The 27748-nt window shown below is 45.4% G+C and overlaps 1 protein-coding gene and 1 long non-coding RNA gene across 2 annotated transcripts in view; one reads left to right on the forward strand and one right to left on the reverse strand.

Annotated features, from left to right (window-relative positions):
• Window positions 1-386: 386 nt before the first annotated feature.
• Window positions 387-10959, reverse strand: LOC142317176 (uncharacterized). The gene is made up of 3 exons (XR_012754675.1): window positions 10510-10959; window positions 1807-2082; window positions 387-1390 (listed from the first exon to the last, which is right to left on the reverse strand). It is a non-coding gene; the product is annotated as an uncharacterized LOC142317176 (long non-coding RNA).
• GGH (gamma-glutamyl hydrolase) overlaps window positions 10756-27748 on the forward strand; it is a 45188-nt gene continuing 28195 nt past the window's right edge. Inside the window, 2 exon segments of the mRNA XM_075353240.1 lie at window positions 10756-10795; window positions 10798-11016. Coding sequence (XP_075209355.1) covers window positions 10771-10795; window positions 10798-11016 — 244 coding nt within the window. The 5' untranslated portion in view covers window positions 10756-10770.

Here is a 27748-nt window from a genome sequence, read left to right on the forward strand (position 1 = left end):
CACGCACATAAACTACTACACTAACATTCAGACACCTTTATTATTAAAAATCCAGCCACTATGCAGTATCTGCATATGGTCTGGTCCCATACTTGTATTCTAATAGTGTCAAACAAATTATGTTTGCGTGACATTATTGCATAATAAAGTATGGTGTTTTGTATGGGCTAATGGCCCTGACAAAATTGTATTTAAAAAAACCCAAAAATACAGGGTGTATTGCAAAAGATAACATACATACATAGGTAAAATAATAGTTCTGGACTAACTTTTTCAAATCAAATTTGCCATAATTTTATTAGTCATGTACATTCAGTAGTAATGTTTTTAGAATAACAACAATTCCTGATGTTATAACAATATAGTTATATCACAATAGCTTATGGGGACCACAAACACAACCAACCAACAAAAAACCCACAAATTATACCTATGTATGGTCATTTTCTCTTTTGTAATACATATGTGTTTGTGCTTATGTAACCAAGTGATAAAAAACTATAACAATGTCAAAATTATACATGACTATGGCGATTTAAACTAAAATAATCTTTAAACTGATTCCTCACTTGTAGACCAGAAGTGGACACAGTGGTTCTAACACTACCATTCTCTACAAATGGTGCATTTAAAGCAGGCAACTCCTCAATGTCTTCGTCATTGCTTTCATGTAATCTACAGTAATTATGTAACACTACTGTAGCTTTAATGACAGCCTTGACGGTGGTTGGTTGGAGTTGGATGGTGGTTTGATAAATGCGCCATCTTGAGGCCAAAATGCCAAAGGCACGTTCAACATAGCAACATGCTCTGGCCAATTTGCTATTAAATAGGGCTTTTGATCTGTCCAGCCCCCTTCTGGGATATGGACGCATCAAATGCCTAGACAATGCAAACCCATGATCTGCAACCATTACAAAAGGGACAATAGGGCCATTAGTACCAGGCAATGGTCTTGGTGCAGGCAAACTTAAACTATCAGACATTAATCGTCTTGCTAAACGTGAACTTCTGAAAATGCATGCATCTGAGGCACTGCCATAGGCCCCAATATCAGCAAATAAAAAGCAGTAGTTTGTATCTACCATGGCCAAAATAACTACAGAAAAAAAACTTATGATAATTAAAATATCTTGATGCAGAGTTTGGTGGTTTCTTCACTCTAATCTGTTTTCCGTCAATGGCACCAATACAATTTGGGAAAGCTGTTTTCTCCAAAAATTCATCTGAAATGTGCATCCATTCCTGTGTTGAAGGCAGCTGCATGACATGATGCCTAAGGGTCTCCCATAGCACAGTGCAGGTATGCAGGATAATCTTGCCAATTGTGGACCTTCCCAATAAGAATTCGAAATGTAGACTGCTGATGGATTGCCCAGTTGCTAGGTAGCTGAAATAGAATAAAAACATGACATTACTTTGACTATTCATGTAATTTGTATTTCACACCAAATATTTGTATCATCCAATGACTGGCGAGATACTGTGTATGTTTTTTTATAATTTCTTTGGTTGGGAAAACATATGTGATCTTTACTTTCCATATTGGAAAAATATTTAATTTTGTGTTTTATAAACAAGCTTGTTTGAGTTAAGCCTCTTGTTTCTTTAATTTTTGTAGAGATAGAATGGTAGATGTGACTTCTCAGATCTTATTTTGAAATTGCACTGTGGTTAAGTGATCAATATAAGTTTTCTACAAAGACCATAATTTTAAATTGCATAATTTCAACTAATGATGCCTTAGCGACTTAACATGTATTTCAATATAACAGATAAAGCATGAGTATACATGACAAAACCTACCGTAAAGTCACCAACAGTCGTTCCTCAGGGGAGATGCTGAGGCGCATAGAGGTGTCCTGATGCTTCAAACGATGGTACACAAGGCCAAGGATGTTGTCAAATGAATTCATGGTGAAATGGCAGTAGGCTTGGAATTTTGGTGGAAATTTCCGCATTTCGCCAAATAAAATATTAAATTGCCCATGTGTTTTCCTGAGCTTCACAAGGGGGTGAATCCACATCCTTTTCTCCAGTGGTGGCTCTTCTTCAATAATATGTCGCCTAACCCCAAATCTCCTAGATATCAACCAGAGCAAATACATGGTTGCTTCATTGGAGAGAGACATTTTGGAGTGTGTCTAATGTGAGAATGAGCTCAGAAGCCATGTTTTTTAAGGTTTTTTCAGCAAATTTAACAAATTGGGTAGTTAATTGACCAATTTAACACACCAGGAGCACATTTTGATGGGCTAACAAGGTTATTTGTGTGAAAATACGTATCTGAAAAAACGGACGGCACATGGACTGCACACGTACGTATTTTATGTCAATACGTACCGGAGAAACGCCCCAAAAATACGGAACACGGACCCGAAAAACGGACAGTGTCATACGGACGTTTTTTTGCGGAAGTGTGTTTTAGGCCTGAGCCGTATTTATGGCACACGTGTGTTCTCCGTGTGTTATCCGTGATAACACACGGAGAACGGGAACTTTCTGCTCACCTGTCCCTGGCTTCGCTGTCCGTGGTGTTGATCTTCGGTCTCCAGTCCTGCCGACTCCCCGCTGCTAGTGCTTCCGGCCGCAGTGAAGTGGATATGCAATGAGCATAATGAGCGGCGGTCGGAAGCAAGTAACAGCAACGGCAGAGACAGCAGGGTTGGAGAAGGTGAGTAAAGTTTTTTTTAGACACATGTGTTTTCTCTGGTGCGTGTCACATGGAACACATCCGTGTGGTCCGTTTTCGTTTCGTGTGACCCGTTTGCGTTCCATGTGACACCCGTGATGCCAGAGAAAAACAGACATGTCTACGTGTGGAGCACACAGGCACACGTATGCTCCACATGTACACACGGTCCATGGCAGAATACGCAGGTGAACGCAGACCCATTGATTTTAATGGGTCTACGTGTGCCCATGTCTCCGGTACGTGAGGAAACGGACCAAACACCTACCGGAGACACGGACGTGTGAAGGAGGCCTAAACCAAAGTTAACGTCCACATGTTTGGCAGTATTATATCAAAAGCAAAAGGTGAACTTTCCAATAAAACTTAACCTTTAATGTTAAGATTAAAATATGCCACTCTATAAAAAGACAAGCAACACATTTATCTATAGCCTATTAAAGCTGAGATCATAGATCATAAGAAGTCGGACAATAGCTCTTTTCCAAATGTGTAGAAAGTACCAACCACAATGGTGGAAGTCAGTGCTTACAACAACAACCTCTAATGGAACCGAGCTTGTATATAACGATACCAAACTTTACAGTAATCACAGTGGGAATATAATTAATCCAGCAGTCAGATGGTCTGTCATGGAGAGATCTCGATGCCCTATTGGGCCCTGTATTACACTGGCCCTGGCATTCCCAAAAAGACTCCCGCCCTAACAAGGACAGTCCACAGCTGACACCTAAACCATAAGTGTCTCACGACTGTCCATAAATGGGAGACACTATTGTGGACAGTTCAGGGACACTTATGGTTTAGGTGTCAGCTGTGGACTGTCCTTGTCAGTGTGCTGTGTGCCACCCTCCAGTGCTAAGTACCCCCCAGTTCTGTATGCCCCCACAGCGCTGTGTGCCCCCAAAGCCCTCTCCATGCCCCTCAGTGCTCTCAGTGCTCCCCAGTGCTGCCCGTGCTCCCCAGCGTTGTCCGTGCCCAGTGCAGTCCATGTCCCTAGTGATGTCTGTGCTCCCCCAGTGATGTCTGTGCCCCCCAAGTAATGTCCGTGCCCCCTAATGATGTTTGTGCCCCCTTAGTGATGTCCATGCCCCCTAATGATGTCCCTGCTCCCTAAGTGCTGTCTGTGCACACAAGTGCAGTATGTGTCGCATAGCCATGTTTATGCCTCTGTGATGTGTATACCCTCCAGTGATGTCTGTGCCCCTCAGTGATGTCTACGCCTCACAATGATGTCTGTGCCCCAATGTCTCCTGTGATGTACATGCCCCAGCTCCTCCTGTTATGTATATGCCCTTAGCGTCTCTTGTGATTTATATGCCCCAGCCTCACCTGTGATGTACACTACCATTCAAAAGTATAATTTATATGGCCTGGTGTCTCCTGTGATGTATATGCCTCAGCCTCTCCTGTGAAGTATATGCCTCAGCCTCTCCTGTAATGTTTATGCTTCAGCGTCTCCAGTGATGTATATGCCTCAGCATTTCCTGTGATGTATAGGCTCTAACCCTTCCTGTTATGTATATTCCCCAGCCCCTCCTGTGATGTACATGCCTTAGCCCCTCCTGTGATGTGTATGTCCCAGCCCCATCTGTAATGTATATGCCGCAGCCCGTTTTATGATGTATATGAACCAGCGTCTTCTGTGATGTACATGCCCCAGTGTCACCTGTGATGTATATGCCTCAGCGTCTCCTGTGATGTATATGCTTAAGCGTCTCCTGTGATGTATATGTCCCAGCATCTCCTGTGATGTACATACCCCAGTGTCACCTGTGATGTCTATGCCCCAGCATCATTGTGATGTATATGCTCCAGTCCCTCCTGTGATGTATATTACCCAGTCCCTCGTGTGATGTATATTCCCCATCACCTCCTGTGATGTATATGCCCCAGCATCTACTGTGATGTATATACCCCAGTGTCTCCTGTGATGTATATGCCCCACTCTCCTATTATGTATATGCTTCAGTATCTCCTGTGATGTATATGCCACAGCTTCTCCAATGTGATGTATATGCCACAAGGGTCTCCAATATGATGTACAGTCAGGGCCAGAAATATTTGGACAGTGACACAAGTTTTGTTATTTTAGCTGTTTACAAAAACATGTTCAGAAATACAATTATATATATAATATGGGTGAAAGTGCACACTCCCAGCTGCAATATGAGAGTTTTCACATCCAAATCGGAGAAAGGGTTTAGGAATCATAGCTCTGTAATGCATAGCCTCCTCTTTTTCAAGGGACCAAAAGTAATTGGACAAGGGACTCTAAGGGCTGCAATTAACTCTGAAGGCGTCTCCCTCGTTAACCTGTAATCAATGAAGTAGTTAAAAGGTCTGGGGTTGATTACAGGTGTGTGGTTTTGCATTTGGAAGCTGTTGCTGTGACCAGACAACATGCGGTCTAAGGAACTCTGAATTGAGGTGAAGCAGAACATCCTGAGGCTGAAAAAAAAGAAAAAATCCATCAGAGAGATAGCAGACATGCTTGGAGTAGCAAAATAAACAGTCGGGTACATTCTGAGAAAAAAGGAATTTACTGGTGAGCTTGGGAACTCAAAAATGCCTGGGCGTCCACGGATGACAACAGTGGTGGATGATCGCCGCATACTTTCTTTGGTGAAGAAGAACCCGTTCACAACATCAACTGAAGTCCAGAACACTCTCAGTGAAGTAGGTGTATCTGCTTCTAAGTCAACAGTAAAGAGAAGACTCCATGAAAGTAAATACAAAGGGTTCACATCTAGATGCAAACCATTCATCAATTCCAAAAATAGACAGGCCAGAGTTAAATTTGCTGAAAAACACCTCATGAAGCCAGCTCAGTTCTGGAAAAGTATTCTATGGACAGATGAGACAAAGATCAACCTGTACCAGAATGATGGGAAGAAAAAAGTTTGGAGAAGAAAGGGAACGGCACATGATCCAAGGCACACCACATCCTCTGTAAAACATGGTGGAGGCAACGTGATGGCATGGGCATGCATGGATTTCAATGGCACTGGGTCACTTGTGTTTATTGATGACATAACAGCAGACAAGAGTAGCCGGATGAATTCTGAAGTGTACCGAGATATACTTTCAGCCCAGATTCAGCCAAATGCCGCAAAGTTGATCGGACGGCGCTTCATAGTACAGATGGACAATGACCCCAAGCATACAGCCAAAGCTACCCAGGAGTTCATGAGTGCAAAAAAGTGGAACATTCTGCAATGGCCAAGTCAATCACCAGATCTTAACCCAATTGAGCATGCATTTCACTTGCTCAAATCCAGACTTAAGACGGAAAGACCCACAAACAAGCAAGACCTGAAGGCTGCAGCTGTAAAGGCCTGGCAAAGCATTAAGAAGGAGGAAACCCAGCGTTTGGTGATGTCCATGGGTTCCAGACTTAAGGCAATGATTGCCTCCAAAGAATTCGCAACAAAATATTGAAAATAAAAATATTTTGTTTGGGTTTGGTTTATTTGTCCAATTACTTTTGACCTCCTAAAATGTGGAGTGTTTGTAAAGAAATGTGTACAATTCCTACAATTTCTATCAGATATTTTTGTTCAAACCTTCAAATTAAACGTTACAATCTGCACTTCAATTCTGTTGTAGAGGTTTCATTTCAAATCCAATGTGGTGGCATGCAGAGCCCAACTCGCGAAAATTGTGTCACTGTCCAAATATTTCTGGACTTAACTGTATATGCCCCTAGTGTCCCCTTGATGTACAGTATATGCCCCAGCGTCTCCTGTGATGTTTGTGCTCCTCCTGTGCTGCATATGCTCCCAGCCCCTCCTGTGATATATATGCCCCCAGCATCTCCTGTTATGTATATGCCCCCAGTCAAATCTGTGATGTCTATGTTCCAGGCTCTCCTGTGATGTATTTACTGTAGCCCCCATGTCTCCGGTGATGTATATGCCCCAGCCTCTCCTGTGATGTCTATGCCCCCAGCTGCTTTAGCAATATATAGATTCCCCAGTCTCTCATGTGATGCATAAGCCCGAGCTCCTCCTATGATGTATATGTGCCGCCAAGCACTCGAGACCAAAACAAACTTGGAAAAACAGATGTGAGAAGCAACATGATAAACATCACCAAGCGTCACAACCAGTCATCACAGTAGGGGTGAAATAATTGGTTGACCAAATATATTAGAGTAATTTTCAAGTTGTGTAGCACCTGAAGGTTGGTAGAAATTTCCAAATGGCAGAAAAAAGACTCCCCAACTTTACCTTAGGCCTCTTTCACACGTCCGTGTCTCTGGTACGTGTTTGGTCCGCTTCCTCACGTACCGGAGACACGGGCACACGTAGACCCATTAAAATCAATGGGTCTGCGCTCACGTGCGTGTTCTGCCATGGACCGTGTGTCTGTGTGGAGCATACGTGTGCTCGTGTGTTCCACATGTAGACATGTCCGTTTTTCTCCGGCATCACGGGTGTCACACGGAACGCAAACGGACCACACGGAGGTGTTCTGTGTGACATGCACAGAAGAAAACACACGTGTCTGAGAAAAAAATAACAAAACTTGACTTACCTTCTCCAGCGCTCCTGTCTCTGCCGCTGCTGTCACTTGCTTCCGACTGACGCTCATTATGCTCATTGCATATTCACTTCACTGCGGACCGGAAGCAGCAGCAGCGGGGAGTCGGCAGGACCGGAGACCAAAGATCAGCCCCATGGACAGCAACACCAGGGACAGGTGACCAGAAAGTTCCCGTTCTCCGTGTGTTATCACGGATAACACACGGAGAACACACGTGTGCCATAAACACGGCTCACGGAGGGCAATATGCACCTTTGACACGTCCGTGAAAAACGTGCATGATTTTAACGGACGTGTGAAAGAGGCCTTAAAGGATTTTAAGCTGCGGTCATCTGATCACTTGTGTTATATGTATTATGCACTGCTATATATAGCGAAAATCATGGCCTTCTATGAATGTTAGCTAAAAGTTGGCTTTCACAGGAGGATTGTAATGACAAGCATAGGGGTCTTCAGCAGACCACCAGTTGTCATGGTAATCCATTGGCGCCCCGCAATCAAGTCAATGGACCCATGAAATCCTGCCAATATGTTTTAAATGCCGCTGTCAGAGATTGACAGCGGAATTTAACATGTTAACAGTGACTTCTGGACCTCTTTTCCATTTGCAGCTCTTATAAGCACATGATGGCTGACTAAATCATCATCTACTCAGAAAAATGCAGGCAACTTTGTAAGCCTGGTTGTATATTTCCAGCATAAGGCAACAGCAGCGACCAATGTGTCATATGTCCCGTTTTTTATTTTTTTCTGAATTGCATCTAGTTAATTAACACCCCTTAACGACCGCGGGCCATACTGATACATCCTACGTGGTCATAGTGTAATCACCGGCGGCTGCTACGGGAAGCTGCCAGCAATCCGCGCACATGTCAGCTGATATGAACAGGCACGAGTGGATCACAAGCACGAGTGGATCCGCGTGTTATTTGGGAACCTAAAGGTGGCACACTGTTATTGGGGCTCCTGTTGGCACACTATTATTGGGGCACCTGATGGTAGCACACTGTTATTGGGGCACCTGATGGTGGCACACTGTTATTGGGGAACCTGATGGTGGCACACTGTTATTGGGGCACCTGATGGTGGCACACTGTTATTGGGGAACCTGATGGTGGCACACTGTTATTGGGGAACCTGATGGTGGCACACTGTTATTGTGGCACCTGATGGTGGCACACTGTTATTGGGGAACCTGATGGTGGCACACTGTTATTGGGGAACCTGATGGTGGCACACTGTTATTGGGGCACCTGATGGTGGCACACTGTTATTGGGGCTCCTGTTGGCACACTATTATTGGGGCACCTGATGGTGGCACACTGTTATTGGGGCACCTGATGGTGGCACACTGTTATTGGGGAACCTGATGGTGGCACACTGTTATTGGGGAACCTGATGGTGGCACACTGTTATTGGGGCACCTGATGGTGGCACACTGTTATTGGGGAACCTGATGGTGGCACACTGTTATTGGGGCACCTGATGGTGGCACACTGTTATTGGGGAACCTGATGGTGGCACACTGTTATTGGGGAACCTGATGGTGGCACGCTGTTATTGGGGCACCTGTTGGCACACTGTTATTGGGGCACCTGATGGTGGCACACTGTTATTGGGGAACCTGATGGTGGCACACTGTTATTGGGGCACCTGATGGTGGCACACTGTTATTGGGGAACCTGATGGTGGCACACTGTAATTGGGGAACCTGATGGTGGCACACTGTTATTGGGGCTCCTGTTGGTGGCACACTGTTATTGGGGCACCTGATGGTGGCACACTGTTATTGGGGAAGCTGGTGGTGGCACACTGTTATTGGGGCTCCTGTTGGTGGCACACTGTTATTGGGGCACCTGATGGTGGCACACTGTTATTGGGGCACCTGATGGTGGCACACTGTTATTGGGGAAGCTGATGGTGACACACTGTTATTGGGGCACCTGATGGTGGCACACTGTTATTGGGGAAGCTGATGGTGGCACACTGTTATTGGGGCACCTGTTGGCACAGTGTTATTGGGGCACCTGATGGTGGCACACTGTTATTGGGGCACCTGTTGGCACACTGTTATTGGGGAACCTGATGGTGGCACACTGTTATTGGGGCACCTGATGGTGGCACACTGTTATTGGGGCACCTGATGGTGGCACACTGTTATTGGGGCACCTGATGGTGGCACACTGTTATTGGGGAACCTGATGGTGGCACACTGTTATTGGGGAACCTGATGGTGGCACACTGTTATTGGGGCACCTGATGGTGGCACACTGTTATTGGGGCACCTGTTGGCACAGTGTTATTGGGGCACCTGATGGAACAGTGTTATTGGGGCACCTGTTGGCACAGTGTTATTGGGGCACCTGTTGGCACACTGTGATGGGGGCACCTGTTGGCACAGTGTTATTGGGGCACCTGATGGTGGCACACTGTTATTGGGGAACCTGATGGTGGCACACTGTTATTGGGGCACCTGATGGTGGCACACTGTTATTGGGGAAGCTGATGGTGGCACACTGTTATTGGGGCACCTGATGGTGGCACACTGTTATTGGGGCACCTGATGGCGGCACATTGTTATTGGGGAAGCTGATGGTGGCACACTGTTATTGGGGCACCTGATGGTGGCACACTGTTATTGGGGAACCTGATGGTGGCACACTGTTATTGGGGCACCTGATGGTGGCACACTGTTATTGGGGAACCTGATGGTGGCACACTGTTATTGGGGCACCTGATGGTGGCACACTGTTATTGGGGAACCTGATGGTGGCACACTGTTATTGGGGAACCTGATGGTGGCACGCTGTTATTGGGGCACCTGTTGGCACACTGTTATTGGGGCACCTGATGGTGGCACACTGTTATTGGGGAACCTGATGGTGGCACACTGTTATTGGGGCACCTGATGGTGGCACACTGTAATTGGGGAACCTGATGGTGGCACACTGTTATTGGGGAACCTGATGGTGGCACACTGTTATTGGGGCACCTGTTGGCACAGTGTTATTGGGGCACCTGATGGTGGCACACTGTTATTGGGGCACCTGTTGGCACAGTGTTATTGGGGCACCTGATGGCACAGTGTTATTGGGGCACCTGTTGGCACAGTGTTATTGGGGCACCTGATGGTGGCACACTGTTATTGGGGCACCTGTTGGCACAGTGTTATTGGGGCACCTGTTGGTACACTGTTATTGGGGCACCTATTGGCACAGTGTTATTGGGGCACCTGTTGGCACACTGTGATGGGGGCACCCTTGGCTTACTGGTGGGACTGTGTGGAGCTTTCCCCCTTGTAGCTGCCTGGCTGAGGATGTGAGAGGAGATCTTTTTCCCAGCTTCTCCCCCATGACCTCTTGGAGGCCGGGCACTCCTCGGCTGGCAGTGCACAGTGGCACCTCCATGGCTGCAGAGCTCGGTGTGGTGGGTGGGTCCATGCTGGGTGGGTGGAATATCTGCGTGGCCCTCGCCAGGAGGAAGCGGCCGCCTCATCTTCCACTACTTCCTTTGTGGCCGGGACGGAGCTGATGCAATGCGGGCTTCTCGGCTGTGACTCGGGCGGGGGCGCGGGCTGGTGTCCGTGTGTCACACTCCCCTCCCCTGGAGGCCGTGCCCGGGGATCCGGAAGGAGAGGCTCCTCAGATGCGCCGCTGCCGTCATGGGCACCGCTGCTGTGCTGGGGCTGCTGGCGGCTCTGCTGCTGCCCATCACTAGGACATGGGGCTCCACCATTATCAGCGCCAGGGCCCCCGTCAATGACAGGCCGGTCATAGGTGAGAACCGTGCGGAGCAGTGGGCGGGCATGCTGGGACTTCTAGTTCTCCAGGGCACATGACATATGGGGACATTTTCTCTTGGCATTAGCATGACGTGCCCTGTGCCAGCCCTGCCGGGGATTGCTGGGCATCTGCCGGGCACTGGCTCCTGATTATGGCTGTATATGATTTAGGTTCCTTTATGTCACTGCTCCTATATATCAGGGATAGAAAACATGGCAGAGACCGATCTGTGTGTCACTACGAGACTGATGGCGGAGGGCTTCATCCCAGGGTCCTCGGTGTGGTACACATCGTTATTGTTGTTACTATTTCTTGGTAAATCATTATATGGATGATGATCTTCACTATTATATGGATGATCATCACTGTTATATGGATGATCATCACTGTTATATGGATGATCTTTACTGTTATATGGATGATCATCACTGTTATATGGATGATCTTTACTGTTATATGGATGATCTTCACTATTATATGGATGATCATCACTGTTATATGGATGATCTTTACTGTTATATGGATGATCTTCACTGTTATATGGATGATCATCACTATTATATGGATGATCACTGTTATATGGATGATCTTTACTGTTATTTGGATGATCATCACTATTATATGGATGATCACTGTTATATGGATGATCATCACTATTATATGGATGATCACTGTTATATGGATGATCATCACTATTATATGGATGATCTCCACTATTATATGGATGATCTCCACTATTATATGGATGATCATCACTATTATATGGATGATCATCACTGTTATATGGATGATCACTGTTATATGGATGATCTTTACTGTTATATGGATGATCCTCACTATTATATGGATGATGTTCACTATTATATGGATGATCTTATCACTATTAGGATGAATATCACTATTATATGGATGAGCATCACTATTATATGGAGAATATTATTATATGGATGTTCTTCACTATTATACGGATGATCTCTATTTTATGGATGATCATCACTATTATATGGATGATCATCACTATTATATGGAGAATATTATATGGATGTTCTTCACTATTATACGGATGATCTCTATTTTATGGATGATCTTCACTATTATATGCAGGTTCTTCACTATTATATGGATGATCATCACTTTTATATGGATGATCTTATTATTTAAATGATTATCACTATTATATGGGTGATCATCACTATTATGTAGTATCTTCTCTAGTATATGGATAAGCATCACTATTATATGGAGGATCGTCACTATTATATGGATGATCTTCACTATTATATGGAGTATCATCACTATTACATGGAGGATCATTACTATTATATGCAGGATCATCACTATTCTATGGGGTATAAGGTGACTGCTTACTGCAGAGTGTAATATTTTAGGCCGTGTGCCCACAATGAGTATTTGGCGCTGTGTACTTTCTCTGCGTTAGCGTCTTCCGTTTTCCAGGCCACAACCTATCAGTTTCTTTCTCTGTAACATGGAATTTTATCTGCAGATTTTCCCCATAGATCTTCATTAGATGCTGAAAATTTGCAGGAAAAAAACTGCACTTGTGTTTTTAGTGCATTTTCGTTGTGGAAACGCATGTACTCCGAACATAAGTACAGTATATCAGTACATTATTTCAAAGCCAAATATCAGGAAGTATCAAAAACAAAGCGGCTTTATTCAAAACACGACATAACATAGTTACATAGGTTGAAAAATGACCTAGATCCATGTAGGTCAACCTTCCTCCACGTTTTGTCATTATGACATGAGACAAAAACACTATAAAAATGCACACCAAAAATCATAAAACCCCCACAAGTCTCCTAATTTACATAAATGATGTAAAACTGCTGCAACATCCAAAACTCGTAAAAAGCTCAAGGGAACGTGGCCTTAAAGGAAACTTCTATTAGTGGATGCTGTGAACTGTATAAGTTTGGACCTTTGTTTAGTACCAGTATGTAACGACTAGAGACCAGAATAGTGTACGCACATTCATGTATGCAACGCGAGGATCCTCTCACCCCGGTGTATAAAATGGAAGAGTGCAGTGTGAGAAAGAATCGCACAGCCCTCGGACCAATATTAGTCAGTGAGTCCGAGCAGATCTGCGAGTGTTTCCTCAGCTCAGACTGAAGAACATATCGTGGTACATTGTGCATGATCGCGGATATGACACGACACTCGCCAATGGATGCGAGAAAGAAGACGAACGGAGCACGGACCATCCATGTGTCGTCTGATTTTTATGGATACGTTACCATTCTGTAGCAGGGATCACTGTAAATCGTCCTGTAAATGATTGTAGAATAGCTGCTGAGAAAAAAACATTGTCTACAGATGGCACACGTCATACAGATGCTCGGCGAGAAAAGAAAATCACACACTCACGTGACAACATTCACACTACGTTTTTTTAACATGCGTCCTGAACTTTTTTTAACGCAAAAACAGATTCAGTGCAAATGCGTTTTCATTTCAATGCATTTGCAATGGACTCGCATCAACATGCGTTCACCTGCGTTTGCGTGCGTTATAGTCAGGATCCAGCGACTTGCAGTTTTTTTTACTTTTTTCAAAAACGCTACTTGAAGCGTTTTTGAGCTGCGTCCAAATACTGCAAATTGCTGGATCCTGACTATACTGCATGCAAACGTATGTGAACGCTGGCATGCTGATAGACAGGATCCTGCTTGCTCTACTGAGCATGCCCAGAAACCAAGCTGGCGTGATCAGTCTCTCTCTCCCCCTCCCTCTCTCCCCCTCCCTCTCCTCTCTCTCTCCCCCTCCTGAGAGCTGCGGACACTCGTAACCAAGGTAAATATCGGGTAACCAAGCAAAGCGCTTCGCTTAGTTACCCGATGTTTACCTTGGTTACGTGTGGAGACGCTCATAACCAAGGTAAATATCGGGTATCCAAGCAAGTTACCCGATGTTTACCTTTGTTACTAGCCTCCACAGCTGTCAGATGCCAGCTCCCAGTCTATCACGTTCAGTTCCCCTCACTCCAGATCACATGACTCCAATGCCCGCCCATACACTTCAAGTGACAGGATCCTGCAAAATAACACTTGCGTTTGCATGCGTTTTTCTTTGTAAAAGCAGGATTCGCTTTTACAGCAAAAAAACGTTCATGCCGCATGTTAAAAAATGTAGTGTGAAAGCAGCCTTAGGCTATGTGCGCACTGGGAAATGGAATTTTCTTGAGAAAATTCCGCATGCTCTCAAAGATTACCGCACCCGCGGTAAAAAAACGCGGCAAACCGCACCCGAAAACCGCATGCGGTTTACCGCGGTTTGCTGCGGTTTTACCGCGGTATTGTTCGCGGTATTGCCGCGGTTTTGCCGCGTGCGGGTTGGGATGTGCTTTATTGCATTCAATGCAATAAAGCACATTGAAAAAAAAAAAAAAAAAAGTAATTTAATTCTGAGATAGTAGATAGATAAAGAGACAGAAGAATAGATAGAGGGATAGATAGATAGACAGAGGGATAGAGGGATAGATAGAGGGATAGATATTGGACAGATCGCTACATTTCCCACGGTCGGCAGTGAGTTCACATTACCGGCCGTGGGAAATGACCGGTAATTACCTCTGCTGTCTGCTGCATTCATTCAGCGCTGTGTCTGTGACAGTCGCGGCTGGATGGAAGCAGCGCAGGACCTGTGGATTACGCCGGAGCTTTGGTGCGGGAGGGGTTAATAAAATGGTGAACGAGGCTTGTTTGTTTTATTTAAAATAAAGGATTTTTCGGTGTCTGTGCTTTATTCACTTTACTTACGGGTTGATCATGTCAGCTGTCACATAGACGCTGCCATGATCAAGCCTGGAGTTAATGGCGGTGATCCACCACCATTAACCCCTTGTATTACCCTGCTGCCACTGCTACACGGCTGCAGGAAGAGCCGGGGACACTCCGGTAGTGCCGCATAATGGATGCGACAGTGCCGGGGCAGCTGCGGCTGATATTCTCGGCTGCCGGAGGGGGACATTATGCCTGCCCCTCTCCCTCCCCAGCCTGAGAATACCGGGCCACCGCTGTGTGCTTACCTCGGCTGGAAGGTAAATGTGCAGCGGAGCCCACGTGCTTTGTTTTCTATATTTCCGTTTGCTTTCTATGTGTGTTCTATGTGTCTGTGTGTGTGTGTGTGTGTGTGTGTGTTTACTCTGCACGGCTTCCTCTTCCTGTAATGACATCACTTCCCTGCAAAACCGCAGACAAGCGATGCACATTACCGGAGGTAAACCGCGAAATACCGCAGGGAATAACGCAGCAAAACGCAGTGAAACGCACAGAATTTGCTGCCTGCGTTATTCCCTGCGGGATTTCATGATTAACATTGGAGTCAATGGAGTGAAATCCCGCAGCGACATGCGGAAAAGAATTGACATGCATGCAATTGTTCTTGCTGCGGGAATCCCGCAGCAAAGCATGCAGCTGTCAAATTCCGCCTAGTGCGCACAGGATTTTTTTTGCCCATAGTTTTTGCTGGTGATTCACTGCAGAGATGTTATGAACATTTTCTGCAGCGAAACATGCAGCAAAACCGCAAAAACTCCGCGGCAAAATCCGGTAAGTGCGCACATAGCCTTACTCATATGGATTCCACTGGTCCAACTGTTCAGGACCGGAATGGGTCCAGATTATTACACTCCAGTGTGAGCCTTAGGGCTAAGCCACACGGCGAGAAAAACAGTGCGAGTGGAGTACGATAAAACATCGCATTCCCCTCGGACCAATTCTAGCCTGTGTGTCAGCACACATGAGCGATTATTTTCTCAGCCCTAATCGGACTGAGAAAACAATCGCAGCATGCTGCGGGTGCAATGCGAGACTCTTTCTCTCGCACCCATTCAAGTGAATGGGGCGAGAGAAAAATCGCACTGCACTCGCGGTACACCGGTGTACTGCTAGTGCAGTGCGAGAATGGCTATAGCCGGCTACACAGGCGAGAGGGAGAGAAATCCCTCCCTCCCCTCCTGAGTGCCGGCCCGCCCCCCGCAGATGAGGTCTGCTCGCACGAACGGACCTCAGTTGCAAGGACACACGCATGACACTCGGCTCTGCTGTACTGCCAGCACGAGCCGAGTCTCATGCAAGTGGATCGCAGTAGTGCCCGTGTGGCCCCAGCCTTATACACATTCTCCGGTCTGTTGGGCACTAGATTTCTCCATGACATTTTTATGGACACATTTTGCATTTACAACTTATTGCACTTTCATTATTTATCACCTTTCTGTTTGTCTGACTTTGCTTTTACTTGTCTACAACCTCACACAAGGGAGAATTGCTCTGTCTGGACCCTGACCTACTGAAGCGTGTGTTTGTTTAGGGCTCCATTACTGATGATTTTAAATGTTTATAGCAGTGATTATTCGTGTGTGTGTATATATAAAATTTACAGTGGGTACGGAAAGTATTCAGATCCCTTTACATTTTTCACTCTTTGTTTCATTGAAGCCAGTTGGTAAATTCCAAAAAGTTATTTTTTTTTCTCATTAACGTACACCCTGCACCCCATGTTGACAGAGAAAATCTAGACTTTTTTTAAATTTATTGAACAAGAAAAACTAAAATATCACATGGTCATAAGTATTCACACCTTTTGCTCAGACACTCATATTTAAGTCACATGCTGTCCATTTCCTTGTGATCCTCCATGAGACAGTTCTACTCCTTCATTGGAGTCCAGCTGTGTTTAATTGAACTGATAGGACTTGATTTGGAAAGGCTCACACCTATCTATATAAGACCTCACAGCTCACAGTGCATGTCACACCAAATGAGAATCATGAGGTCAAAGGAACTGCCCAAGGAGCCAAGGAGCTTGCCAGAATACTGGTAAGGCACAGATCTGGCCAAGGTTACAAACTGAGCAATTGTGGGAGAGCCTTGGTGAGAGAGGTAAAGAAGAAGCCCAAGATCACTGTGGCAGAGCTACAGAGATGCAGTAGGGAGATGGGAGAAAGTTCCAAAAAGTCAACTGTCACTACAGCCCTGCACCAGTCAGGCATTCATGGCAGAGTGGCCCGACGGAAGCCTCTCCTCGGTGCAATAATGCATAGAGTTTGCAAAAAACACATGAAGGACTCCCAGACTGTGAGAAATAAGATTCTCTGGTCTGATGAGACAAAGATAGAACTTTGTGGGGATAATTCTAAGCAGTATGTGTGGAAAAAACCAGGCACTGCTCATCACCTGCCCAATACAATCCCAACAGTGAAACATGGTGGTGGCTGCATCATGGGGGTGTTTTTCAGCTGCAGGGACAGGACGACTGGTTGCAATTGAAGGAAAGATGAATTTGGCCAAGTACAGAGATATCCTGGAAGAAAACCTCTTCCAGAGTGCTCTGGACCTCAGACTTGGTGAAGGTTCACCTTCCAACAAGACAATGACCCTAATAACACAGCTAAAATAACAAAGGAGTGGCTGCAGAACAACTCTGTGACAATTCTTGACTGGCCCAGCCAGAGCCCTGACCTAAACCCAATTGAGCATCTCTGGAGAGACCTGAAAATGGCTGTCCACCAACGTTCACCATCCAACCTGACGGTACTGGAGAGGATCTGCGAGGAAGAATGGCAGAGTATCCCCAAATCCAGGTGTGAAAAACGTGTTGCATCAATCCCAAGAAGACTAATGACTACTAGCTCAAAAGGTGCTTCTACTCAATACTGAGCAAAGGGTCTGAATACTTAAGACCATGTGATATTTCAAGTTTTCTTGTTTAATAAATTTGTAAAAAAAAATTTTCTGCCAAGATGGGGTGCAGAGTATACAATAATGAGAAAAAAATGAACTTTTTCGAATCTACCAAATGGCTGCAATGAAACAAAGAGTGGAAAATTTAAATTTGAATACTTTCCGTACCCACTATGTGTGTGTATATATATATATATATATATATATATATACAGTATATATACACACAATAGGTACCGAAAGTATATATATATATATATATATATATACACACACACACACGTATATAGTTGGCATCCTTGAAATTGTTCTAGAAAATGAAGTATTTCTCCTAGAAAATTGTTGCGATTACACATTTTGTTATACACATGTTTAGTTCATTTGTGTGTATTGGAGCAACATAAAAAAAACCTCTCAAGTTAATATTTGATTGCACATCCTTTGGAATAAATAACTGCAATCAATCGCTTCCTATAATCATCATCAAGCTTCTTACACTTCTCAACTGTAATTTTGGACTCGCCTTTTGCAAACTGCTTCAGGTCTCTCATATTTGAAGGCGCCTTCTCCCAACATCTATTTTAAGATTTCTCCACATGCATTCAATGGGATTCAGATCCAGACTCATTGCTGCCACTTCAGGACTTTCCAGCACTTTGTTTCTATCAATTTCTGGGTGCCTCTTGAAGTATGTTTGGGGCCATTCTCCTGCTAAAAAACCCATGACCTAGCAGACACAAATCCAGCTTTCTGACACCGGGCACTACATTGCAACCCAAAATCCTTTCATAATCTTCAGATTTCATAATGTTTTGCACACAGTCAAGGCACCCAGTGCCAGAGGCAGCAAAACAACCCCAAAACATCTTTGAACCTCCACCATATTTGACTGTAGGAAAGGTGTTCTTTTCTTTGTTGGCCTCATTCAATTTTCAGTAAACCGTAGATCGATGTACTTTACCAAAAAGTATATTGGTCTCATCTGTCCACAAGATGTTTTCCCAGAAGGATTTTGGCTTACTCACTTACATTTTATCAAACTGCAGTCTAGCTTTTTTATGTCTGTGTCAACAGTGGGGTCCTCCTGGTTCTCCTGCCATAGCTTTACATTCCATTGAAATGTGGACTGATAGTTTGTGTTGACACTAATGCACTCTGAACCTAACTTAATTGGGGCTGCTTATTTTGCATCTGGATTATCCTGCATTGTAACCTTTCATCAATTTTCCTCTGCTGTCCACGTCCATGGAGATTAGCTACAGTGTTATAAGTTGTGAATTTCTTCATTATGCTGTTTACCGTGGACAAAAGAACATCAAGCTCTCTGGAGATGGACTTATAACCTTGAGATTGTTTATATTTTTCAACAATTTTGGTTCTCAACTCATCAGACAGTTCTCTTTCTTTCCTCCATGCTTAGTGTGGCACACACAGACAAACAATGCAAGAATTGAGTCAATGTCTCCCCTTTTTATCTGGTTTCAGGTGTAATTTTCATATTGCCCACACCTGTTGCTTGCCACAGGTGAGTTTGAATGAGTATCAAATGCTTGAAACAAAGTTGTTTACCCACAATTTTGGAAAGGTGCCAACAATTTTGTCTGGCCCATTTTTGGGATTTTGTGTGAAATTATGTACAAGTTACTGATTTGGCATGAGAAAAAAATTAGTGTGCTGCGGTTTGTTGTGTAAATTGGATGGTGTGCACCTATTCAAGTCTATCATGTGGAAATCATCGGACTGTGCTCGGATGACATCTGAATGCAGTCTGGTTTCCATGCACTTGTACAATGGGGAAGATGGAGAAATTTTGTTCTACTTTTCCTGACACTGTGCTCCGATTCTTTCATCCAAGAGAATTGATCAGACTAAGGATACTTTCACACTTGCGTTCAGCGGAGTCCGTCACTATGGAGAATAGCGCAGTCCGTTAACGCACTGCGCTATTCTCCATAGACTTGTATGGATGACGCACTGTAACGCAAGTGTCAGCGTTGCATCCGCCGGACAACGCAGCGTCGTTATTTTGATGCTGTGTCGGGCGGAAGGAACGCAGCATGTAACGTTTTTTTGAGCAGCGGAATCCTTTGGATTTCACTGCGCATGCTCTCTCTGGCTCCCTGCACCCGTAACCAGGGTACACATCGGGTAACCAAGGAACCCTGGGTACGTGTGCTTTCCCGCTCGGCTCCGCCCCCTCCCGCACTCCGTATGTATACACACACACACACAATCGCACACACACACAATCGCGCACACACACACTCTCACTCACCTGTCCCCCAGCGATGCAGTCCCTGCGGCAATGACGTCCTCAGCCATGGCCCCGCTCGGCTCCACCCACTTCGCACTCCGCCCCCCGCTCCCGCCCCCCGCACACATTGTCGGCGACCGAACGATCAGCTGATCACCCGGCGGCTGGCTACTGTGAGTGATCGGCTGATCACCCGGAGGCCGCCTACTGTGAGTGATTGGCTGATCACCCGGCGGCCGGCTACTGTGAGTGATCGGCTGATCACCCGGTGGCTGACTACTGTTAGCGATCAGCTGATCGTTCACAATAGCCTGCCAACGGTAAAACTGTAAAAAAACAAAACGGATTGCGTTGTTTTGCAGCATCCGTTGCATCCGTTGTGCCACTATATGCAACACATCCGTTGCATCCGTCACACAACGCAATTAAACGGATACCATTCAACGCAAGTGTGAAAGTAGCCTAAGCTGACACTCTGAGCAGCATTTGATCCGAGTGTCATTTACATAATCGCCCGAATCCCTCAGAAGAGAGAATCTATAGTCCTGTGACCATTGCCCGAGGCCATGTTCAAAGGAGGAATATTTAGGGAGTTTTTTTACCTCAGTATTTGTAAGCCATAACCAGGAGTGGGTATGAAATACAGAAGTGGTGCCCGTGTTTCTATTATACTTTTCTTCTGATTGTTCCACTTGTGATTTTGGCTTAAGCCTGCTTTACACCTTACAATTAAGCATACAATATCGTATGCGATGTGATACGCCCCCATCGTATGTGTGGCACGTTCAATTTGTTGACCGTGTCGCACAAACGATTATTTCCCGTCACACGTACTTACCTACCATACGACCTCGCTGCGGGCGGCGAACATCCACTTCCTGGAGTGGGAGGGACGTTCGGCGTCACAGCGATGTCACACGGCAGCCGGCCAATAGAAGCGGAGGGGCAGAGATGAGCGGGACGTAAACATCCCGCCCCCCCTTCCTTCTGCATAGCCGGCGGGAGCCGCGGGACGCAGGTAAGCTGCAGTTCATCATTCCCGGGGTGTCACACACTGCGATGTGTGCTACCTCGGGAACTTTGAACAACCCGACGTTCAATTTTTAGGTTTTGAATGACGTGTATGCGATCAACGTTTATTCGTTCAATCGCAATCGCACGGAGGTTTCACACACTACAATACCATTAACGATGCCGGATGTGCGTCACTTACGACGTGACCCCGCCGACACATCGTTAGATATATTGTAGCGTGTAAAGCCCGCTTTAGGCTGCTTTAACACATCAGTTTTTTGCCATCAGGCACGATCCAGCAAAAAAACTGATGCGACGGATCTGGCGAAAAAACGGATCAGTTGCATCAGTTTTTTCCATCAGTTCCTTCAGTTTTTTGATGGATCCGTTGTGATACTGAGCATGCTCAATTCAAAAAAACCGTATCCGGCGGCCGTATATGTTTATTTGCCACATTACGCCGGAGCCATAGGCTTCCATTATTAAACACGCCGTACGGCGCCATATCCGGCGCAATACGCTTTTTTGCCGGAGACAAAAAACATTCTTCCCCTCAGCTTTCCAACCGGCTACCAGACAAGCAAATCTGGATGGAACCCAAGGCCATCCCCCAGAATCTGGTGCTAATAGAAGTCTATGGGGGAAAAAACTGATCTGTCGGCAACAGGCGCCAGGTCTTTTTTTTCAGGTTTTTGCCGGATTGTGCCTGATGACAAAAAACTGATGTGTAAAAGCAGCCTTATAAATACTGAGGTAAAATACTGAATGTGTGAATGAAGCCTAAGGGCGGCTTTGCACATTGCAACATCGCACGTGCGATGTCGGTGGGGTCAAATCGAAAGTGACGCACATCCGGCGTCACTTTCGACATTGTAGTGTGTAAATTCTAGATGATACGATTAACGAGCGCAAAAGCGTCGTTATCGTATCATTGGTGTATTCTCCGACATTTCCATAATGCCGGTGCTGCGACAGGTACGATGTATTTCCTCGTTCCTGCGGCAGCACACATCGCTGTGTGTAAAGCCGCAGGAGCGAGGAACATCACCTTACCTGCCGCCGGCGGCTATGCGGAAGAAAGGAGGTGGGCGGGATGTTTACATCCTGCTCATCTCCGCCCCTCCGCTTCTATTGGCCGCCTGCCGTGTGACGTCGCTCTGACGTTGTACGACCCGCCCCCTTAGGAAGGAGGCGGGACGCCGGCCAGAGCAACGTCGCACGCCAGGTGAGTGCATGTGAAGCTGCCGTAGCGATAATGTTCGCTACGGCAGCTATCGCAAGATATCGCTGCTGCGACGGGGGCGGGGACTATCAAGTGAGACATCACAGCATCAGCTTGCGATGTCACAACGTGCAAAGCCCGCCTTAGGCTATGTGCGCACTAGAAAAGTGATTATTCTCAAGAAAATTTCTTGAGAAACTTCTGGGAGTTGAAGATTACCGCACATGCGGTAAAAAAATGCACCAAAACCGCGGGAAAAACGCATGCGTTTTTCCCGCGGTTTTGCCGCGGTTTTCCCGCGGTTTTGCCGCGATTTTTCTGCAGGTTGGTCCCTGCGGGTTTTTTATGCTGTAACTGCAGTAAATAATATAGAAAATAGATAGATAATCGATAGACAGACAGATAATGGATAGAGGGAAAGATGGATAGATGAATAGGTAGATAGATAGATAGATAATAGATGAGAAAGGCATATAATGTCCCACCCCCCTGCATATTCTAAGCTGGCACCCTTTAGTGACTTTCATGTGGCACTAAAGGGTGCCTAGCCTTGTATTTAGCCATAAAATAAATAAATAATTTAAAAAAAAACCGACGTGAGGTCCCCCCATCTTTTGTAGCCAGCTAGGGTAAAGGAGACGGCTGCAGCCTGCAAACCACAGCTGGCAGCTTTACCTTGGCTGGTAATCCAAAACAGAGGGCACCCTACGCTGTTATTTTACATTAAATAAATAATTTAAAACAAAAAACGTGGGGTCCCCCCAAATTGGATCACCAGCCAAGGTAAAGCGGACAGCTGTGGTCTGGTATTCTCAGACTAGGGAGGTTCACTGTTATTGGACACTCCCCAGCCTAAAAATAGCAGGCCGCAGCCACCCCAGAAGTGGCGCATCCATTAGACGTGCCAATCCTGGCGCTTCGCCCCAACTCATCCCGTTGCTCTGGTGCGGTGGCAAACGAGGTAATATATGGGGTTGATGCCAGATGTGTAATGTCACCTGGCATCACGCCCTGGGGTTTGTGATGTCACGCGTCTATCAGATACCCGACATCAGTAACCCAGTCAGTAAGAAATAAAAAATAGACAACAAAAAAAGTTTTATTTGAAAAAACACTGCCCAAAACATTCCCTCTTTCACCAATTTATTGAAAAGAACAATCAGTTCCACGTCCGGCATAATCCAATAAGGAGGGGGGTCCTACGGCGACCCATACCATAGTCACTGTCCCAGGCAATGAAGAACAGAATGTTCCCCATTGGCTGGGAGAGTAATGCAGTGACCTGAGCTAACATCAATAGCCCAGGTCACTGCAGGGGATGAAGAGCGCTGCTGTCAGGAGGTTATTTGAGATCATTACCTGCTGTGATGATCTCCTGCACTGCTGACGTCAGCGCTGTCACTGCCTTCTATGCCCGCCGCGTTGTCAGCAGTATTGCGAGACCCCGTGACGTCACCGCTAGTGTCAGTCTCGGGCCGCTAGCGAGACGGGCATAGACAGCAGTGACCGCACTGACGTCAGGAGGCAGGAGATTGTGACAGGAGGTAATGATCTCATCTAACCTCCTGACAGCAGCGCTCGGCATCCCCGCGGCTGCACGCACTGCTGTGTGTCAGTGTCTGCCTGCGCTGCAGCGTGACAAGCTGCTGATACTGCGGGCAGACACTGACACACTGCAGTGCAGGCAGCCGCGGGGCCGGAGCGGGACACAGACTGCACGGGCACCTGGAGGTCACACGGAAGCGCTTCTGTGCGGTGTCCAGGGAGTGTGACGTCTGTGTTTACTCTGCTCCGCTTCCTCTTCTGTCATAATGACATCACTTCCTGCAAAACTGCAGGCAGCGATGAGCATTACCGCAGGTAAATCGCGGCTATACTGTGGGTATACCGCACATCATTGCTACCTGCGGTATACCCCCGGTATTTCGCGATTACATTACAGTGAATGGCGTGAAATACCGGGGGTATACCGCAGGTACCTGCGGAAAATAATGGACATGCTCATTTTCTCAAGAAATTTTCTCAAGAAAATCTTCAGAAAGAATTTTCTTGAGAAAAAAATGCAGTGTGCGCACAGCTATTTATTTTTCCCATAGGTTTTGCTAGGAAATGTCTGCAGAAAGATCACAAGCATTTCTCAAGAAATTTCTGCAGCAAAACTGCGGGTAAAAACGCCTAGTGCGCACATTTGAGCAGTCCTGTTTAGTTCGCTCTCAGGTGACTCTATTATGGCTGCAATGTCTGCACCTTTTATTATTCTACCAAATTGGACCTAATGTGTTACTGATCCGGTTCGGTACAGTCATAGAGGTATTGCCACCGGAATATAGATGTAAATTGCTCCTGTGTTATGGCTGTGTGAAGGATCAGACCGCTGTTTTCCTTGGCAGAAAACTCATGGCTCATGTGTGAGACATTTGGCAGATTACAACCGAATAAAGTCCAGACGTGTCCCTTGTGGTCATTGTGTTCTGGTCTTGGCTGCCATAGTAATGTTATGTGTTTTCTCTGGCCATAAACGGCAGTACATGACAGGACCGTTCTTTACTTCACTTTTGTACGTTTGTTTTTGCACTGTCGGAAGTACATGACGTTACCAGAAGGTGCTGTACTAGAAATGCCGCCTCAGCCTGAGGAAAACAATGCGAGCAGGTTTCCGGAGATTCCTATTTCAGCATTCATCTGGATTATTTTCCACTTCTACATTGCTAGAAACCAGTATCGTGGGTATAAATAAACGTCACGCGGCTGATTAATCCGCACATTCAGCATTATTTATTTATGCCCTAATAAACAAGATAAATGTCACATTATCTTTAGTCTAAGGTTTAATACGATTATGATAATACCAAATTTCCCCCTGTTTTTTAATCAGCTGTTTTTGTGCCCGAGAGTCATATGCATTTATTTAATTTTTCATTGACGGAGCTGGTCTTTTATTGTTGGATGAGTTGGTCTTTTTTGAGGTGTAAGGGGTACTTTGCACGTTGCGACATCGCTACTGCGATATCGTCAGGGTCAAATCGAAAGTGAAGCACATCCGGCGCCGTTAACGACGTCGCAACGTATAAAGCCTAGAAGCACCGATAAACGATCGCAAAAGCGTTGAAAATCGGTGATCTGTGTAGTGTCAGTCATTTCCATAATGTCGCACCAGTAGGAGATACGATGTTGTTCCTCGTTCCTGCGGCAGCACACATCGCTGTGTATGAAGCCGCAGGAGCGAGGAACATCTCCTTACCTGCCTCCACCGGCTATGCGGAAGGAAGGAGGTGGGAGGGATGGTTACGTCCCGCTCATCTCCGCCCCTCCGCTTCTATTGGCTGCCTGCCGTGTGACGTCGATGTGACGCCGCATGACCCGCCCCCTTAGGAAGGAGTCGGGTCGCCGGCCAGAGCGACGTCGCAGGGCAGGTAAGTGCGTGTGAAGCTTCCGTAGTGATAATGTTCGCTACGGCAGCTATCACAAGATATCGCATGTGCGACGGGGGCGGGGACTATGGCGCTTGGCATCGCTAGCCGATGCTAGCGATGTCGCAACGTGCAAAGTACCCCTTAGGCCTCATTCACACATCATTTATTCACATACGAGTGTGATCTCTTTTTTTTTTTTTCTCCAACAGATAGCACTTGCATCTATGATAGTCTACGGCAGGGGTCATGAACTTGGCTGAGTATAAGGCCGTACATAGAAAAAAAATTATTTAGGGGGCTGCATTCTTTGCAGGACAAAGTAACATTTTTAGTGATACCAAATTTTTTTTTATACACGTTTTGTAACATGTTTTTCTTTAACACTTTTCGTTTATTACAACAAATGTGCACTTTTTTATTTCAGTTTATATATAAAAAGGAATTTTGAAATGGTAGAAAAAAGTTTACACTTTATTTTTTTTTATTTTATCCCTTTCTTGTAAGTAATATTGTTTTACAATTAGCAGTAATTTTGGCCAATATCTAGCAATGTTCCCATCAGGTCCTCATCTTGTAGTAATGTGCCCATCTTGTCCACTGTAGTAATGTGCCTCATCCTTGTGACCAAAACAAAATTAGACTACGAGTGTTCGTGCAGAAAAGACCAAAAAACAAAAAACATACTCCTAAAAGCAATATTTTATTATTCTAAAGTATTAAAAATGCTCAAAAATACAGAGCATAATAACTCTTATATTAAAACAGTAGTCAACTGGTCACGTGAGGTGGGTGGGAGGACAAGAAGGGTGAAAGCCAACTAGTGAGCAAAGGAGCACTGATAATCTCAACACTCAAAAATGAGCTCTAGGTAGCATGACTCCAAATCTTATAATTTTAAATACGAATAGCCTATTGTCCTAAGGGATATATAAGGGGATGGTCTATCCCTCCCTTTTAACTACCTACCAGCGGAGGTGCACCATAAAGTATTGGGTACCCCCCGCTCCTCGTCGGCTTTCCCTATTCTGTCCCTTCGACCCGCAAGTCGCAAGAAAACCCACCACCAAGAATGGATAGTGCACAATAGTCAACAGGTCATTATCATAATATGATTACCTAAATAAATTGGTAACCCTGATGCAGCTTATCCTTTGAGATGAAAAAAGGGGAGCAAGAAAATGCTGCTATATAATATGTTTTGCATCAGATTTGGGAATCCATACACAATTCCTAAAGTATGGTCCTCAGTCCTCAGAAACACATCAGTTTCATCAGTTTGTTATATCTAAACAGAAAAAGAGATCGATTTCCCAATGGCAGCCGGCATTCATCCATAAAAAGACACCACAGGGAAGGTTGTACTGCTTTGCTGCCCGGTGCACCACGGTCATTATACCCGGAGCACGAGCGGGGAATATTTGCCAGACGACTTGCCCACTACTTAAAGCCATTGATGTCGGTCTGTTATCATTAAGAAAGCCAAATCTACTAAGGTATGAAAATGGACAATTCTGCTTATACTGCCTACGATAGAGAATGTATGTTCATGTTGTGGACGTCACTTTATGTCCTAATTTGGGAAATCGATCTCTTTTTCTGTTTAGATATAAAAAACTGATGAAACTGATGTGTTCGGATATGATAAAATCCTTGGTTCTTCCCCTGATGAACCCCTAAGATAAAAATAGGGGGGAAACGCGTTGGGATTGGGATTTGCTATCAGTGATCCCAGCAGATAAGTTCCCTGCTGGGATTATATGTTATTATTAAACATCATCGGTATATTGGTATTTAATATCATCTGTTTAACTGTGCAGGAATACACATATGTACAGTTATAATTGGCTATTATAGGTATGAGGACCATACTTTAGGAATTGTGTATGGATTCCCAAATCTGATGCAAAACATATTATATAGCAGCATTTTCTTGCTCCCCTTTTTTCATCTCAAAGGATAAGCTGCATCAGGGTTACCAATTTATTTAGGTAATCATATTATGATAATGACCTGTTGACTATTGTGCACTATCCATTCTTGGTGGTGGGTTTTCTTGTGACTTGCGGGTCGAAGGGACAGAATAGGGAAAGCCGACGAGGAGCGGGGGGTACCCAAT

Source organism: Anomaloglossus baeobatrachus, chromosome 6, assembly GCF_048569485.1.
Source record: "Anomaloglossus baeobatrachus isolate aAnoBae1 chromosome 6, aAnoBae1.hap1, whole genome shotgun sequence".
NCBI lineage: Eukaryota > Metazoa > Chordata > Amphibia > Anura > Aromobatidae > Anomaloglossus > Anomaloglossus baeobatrachus.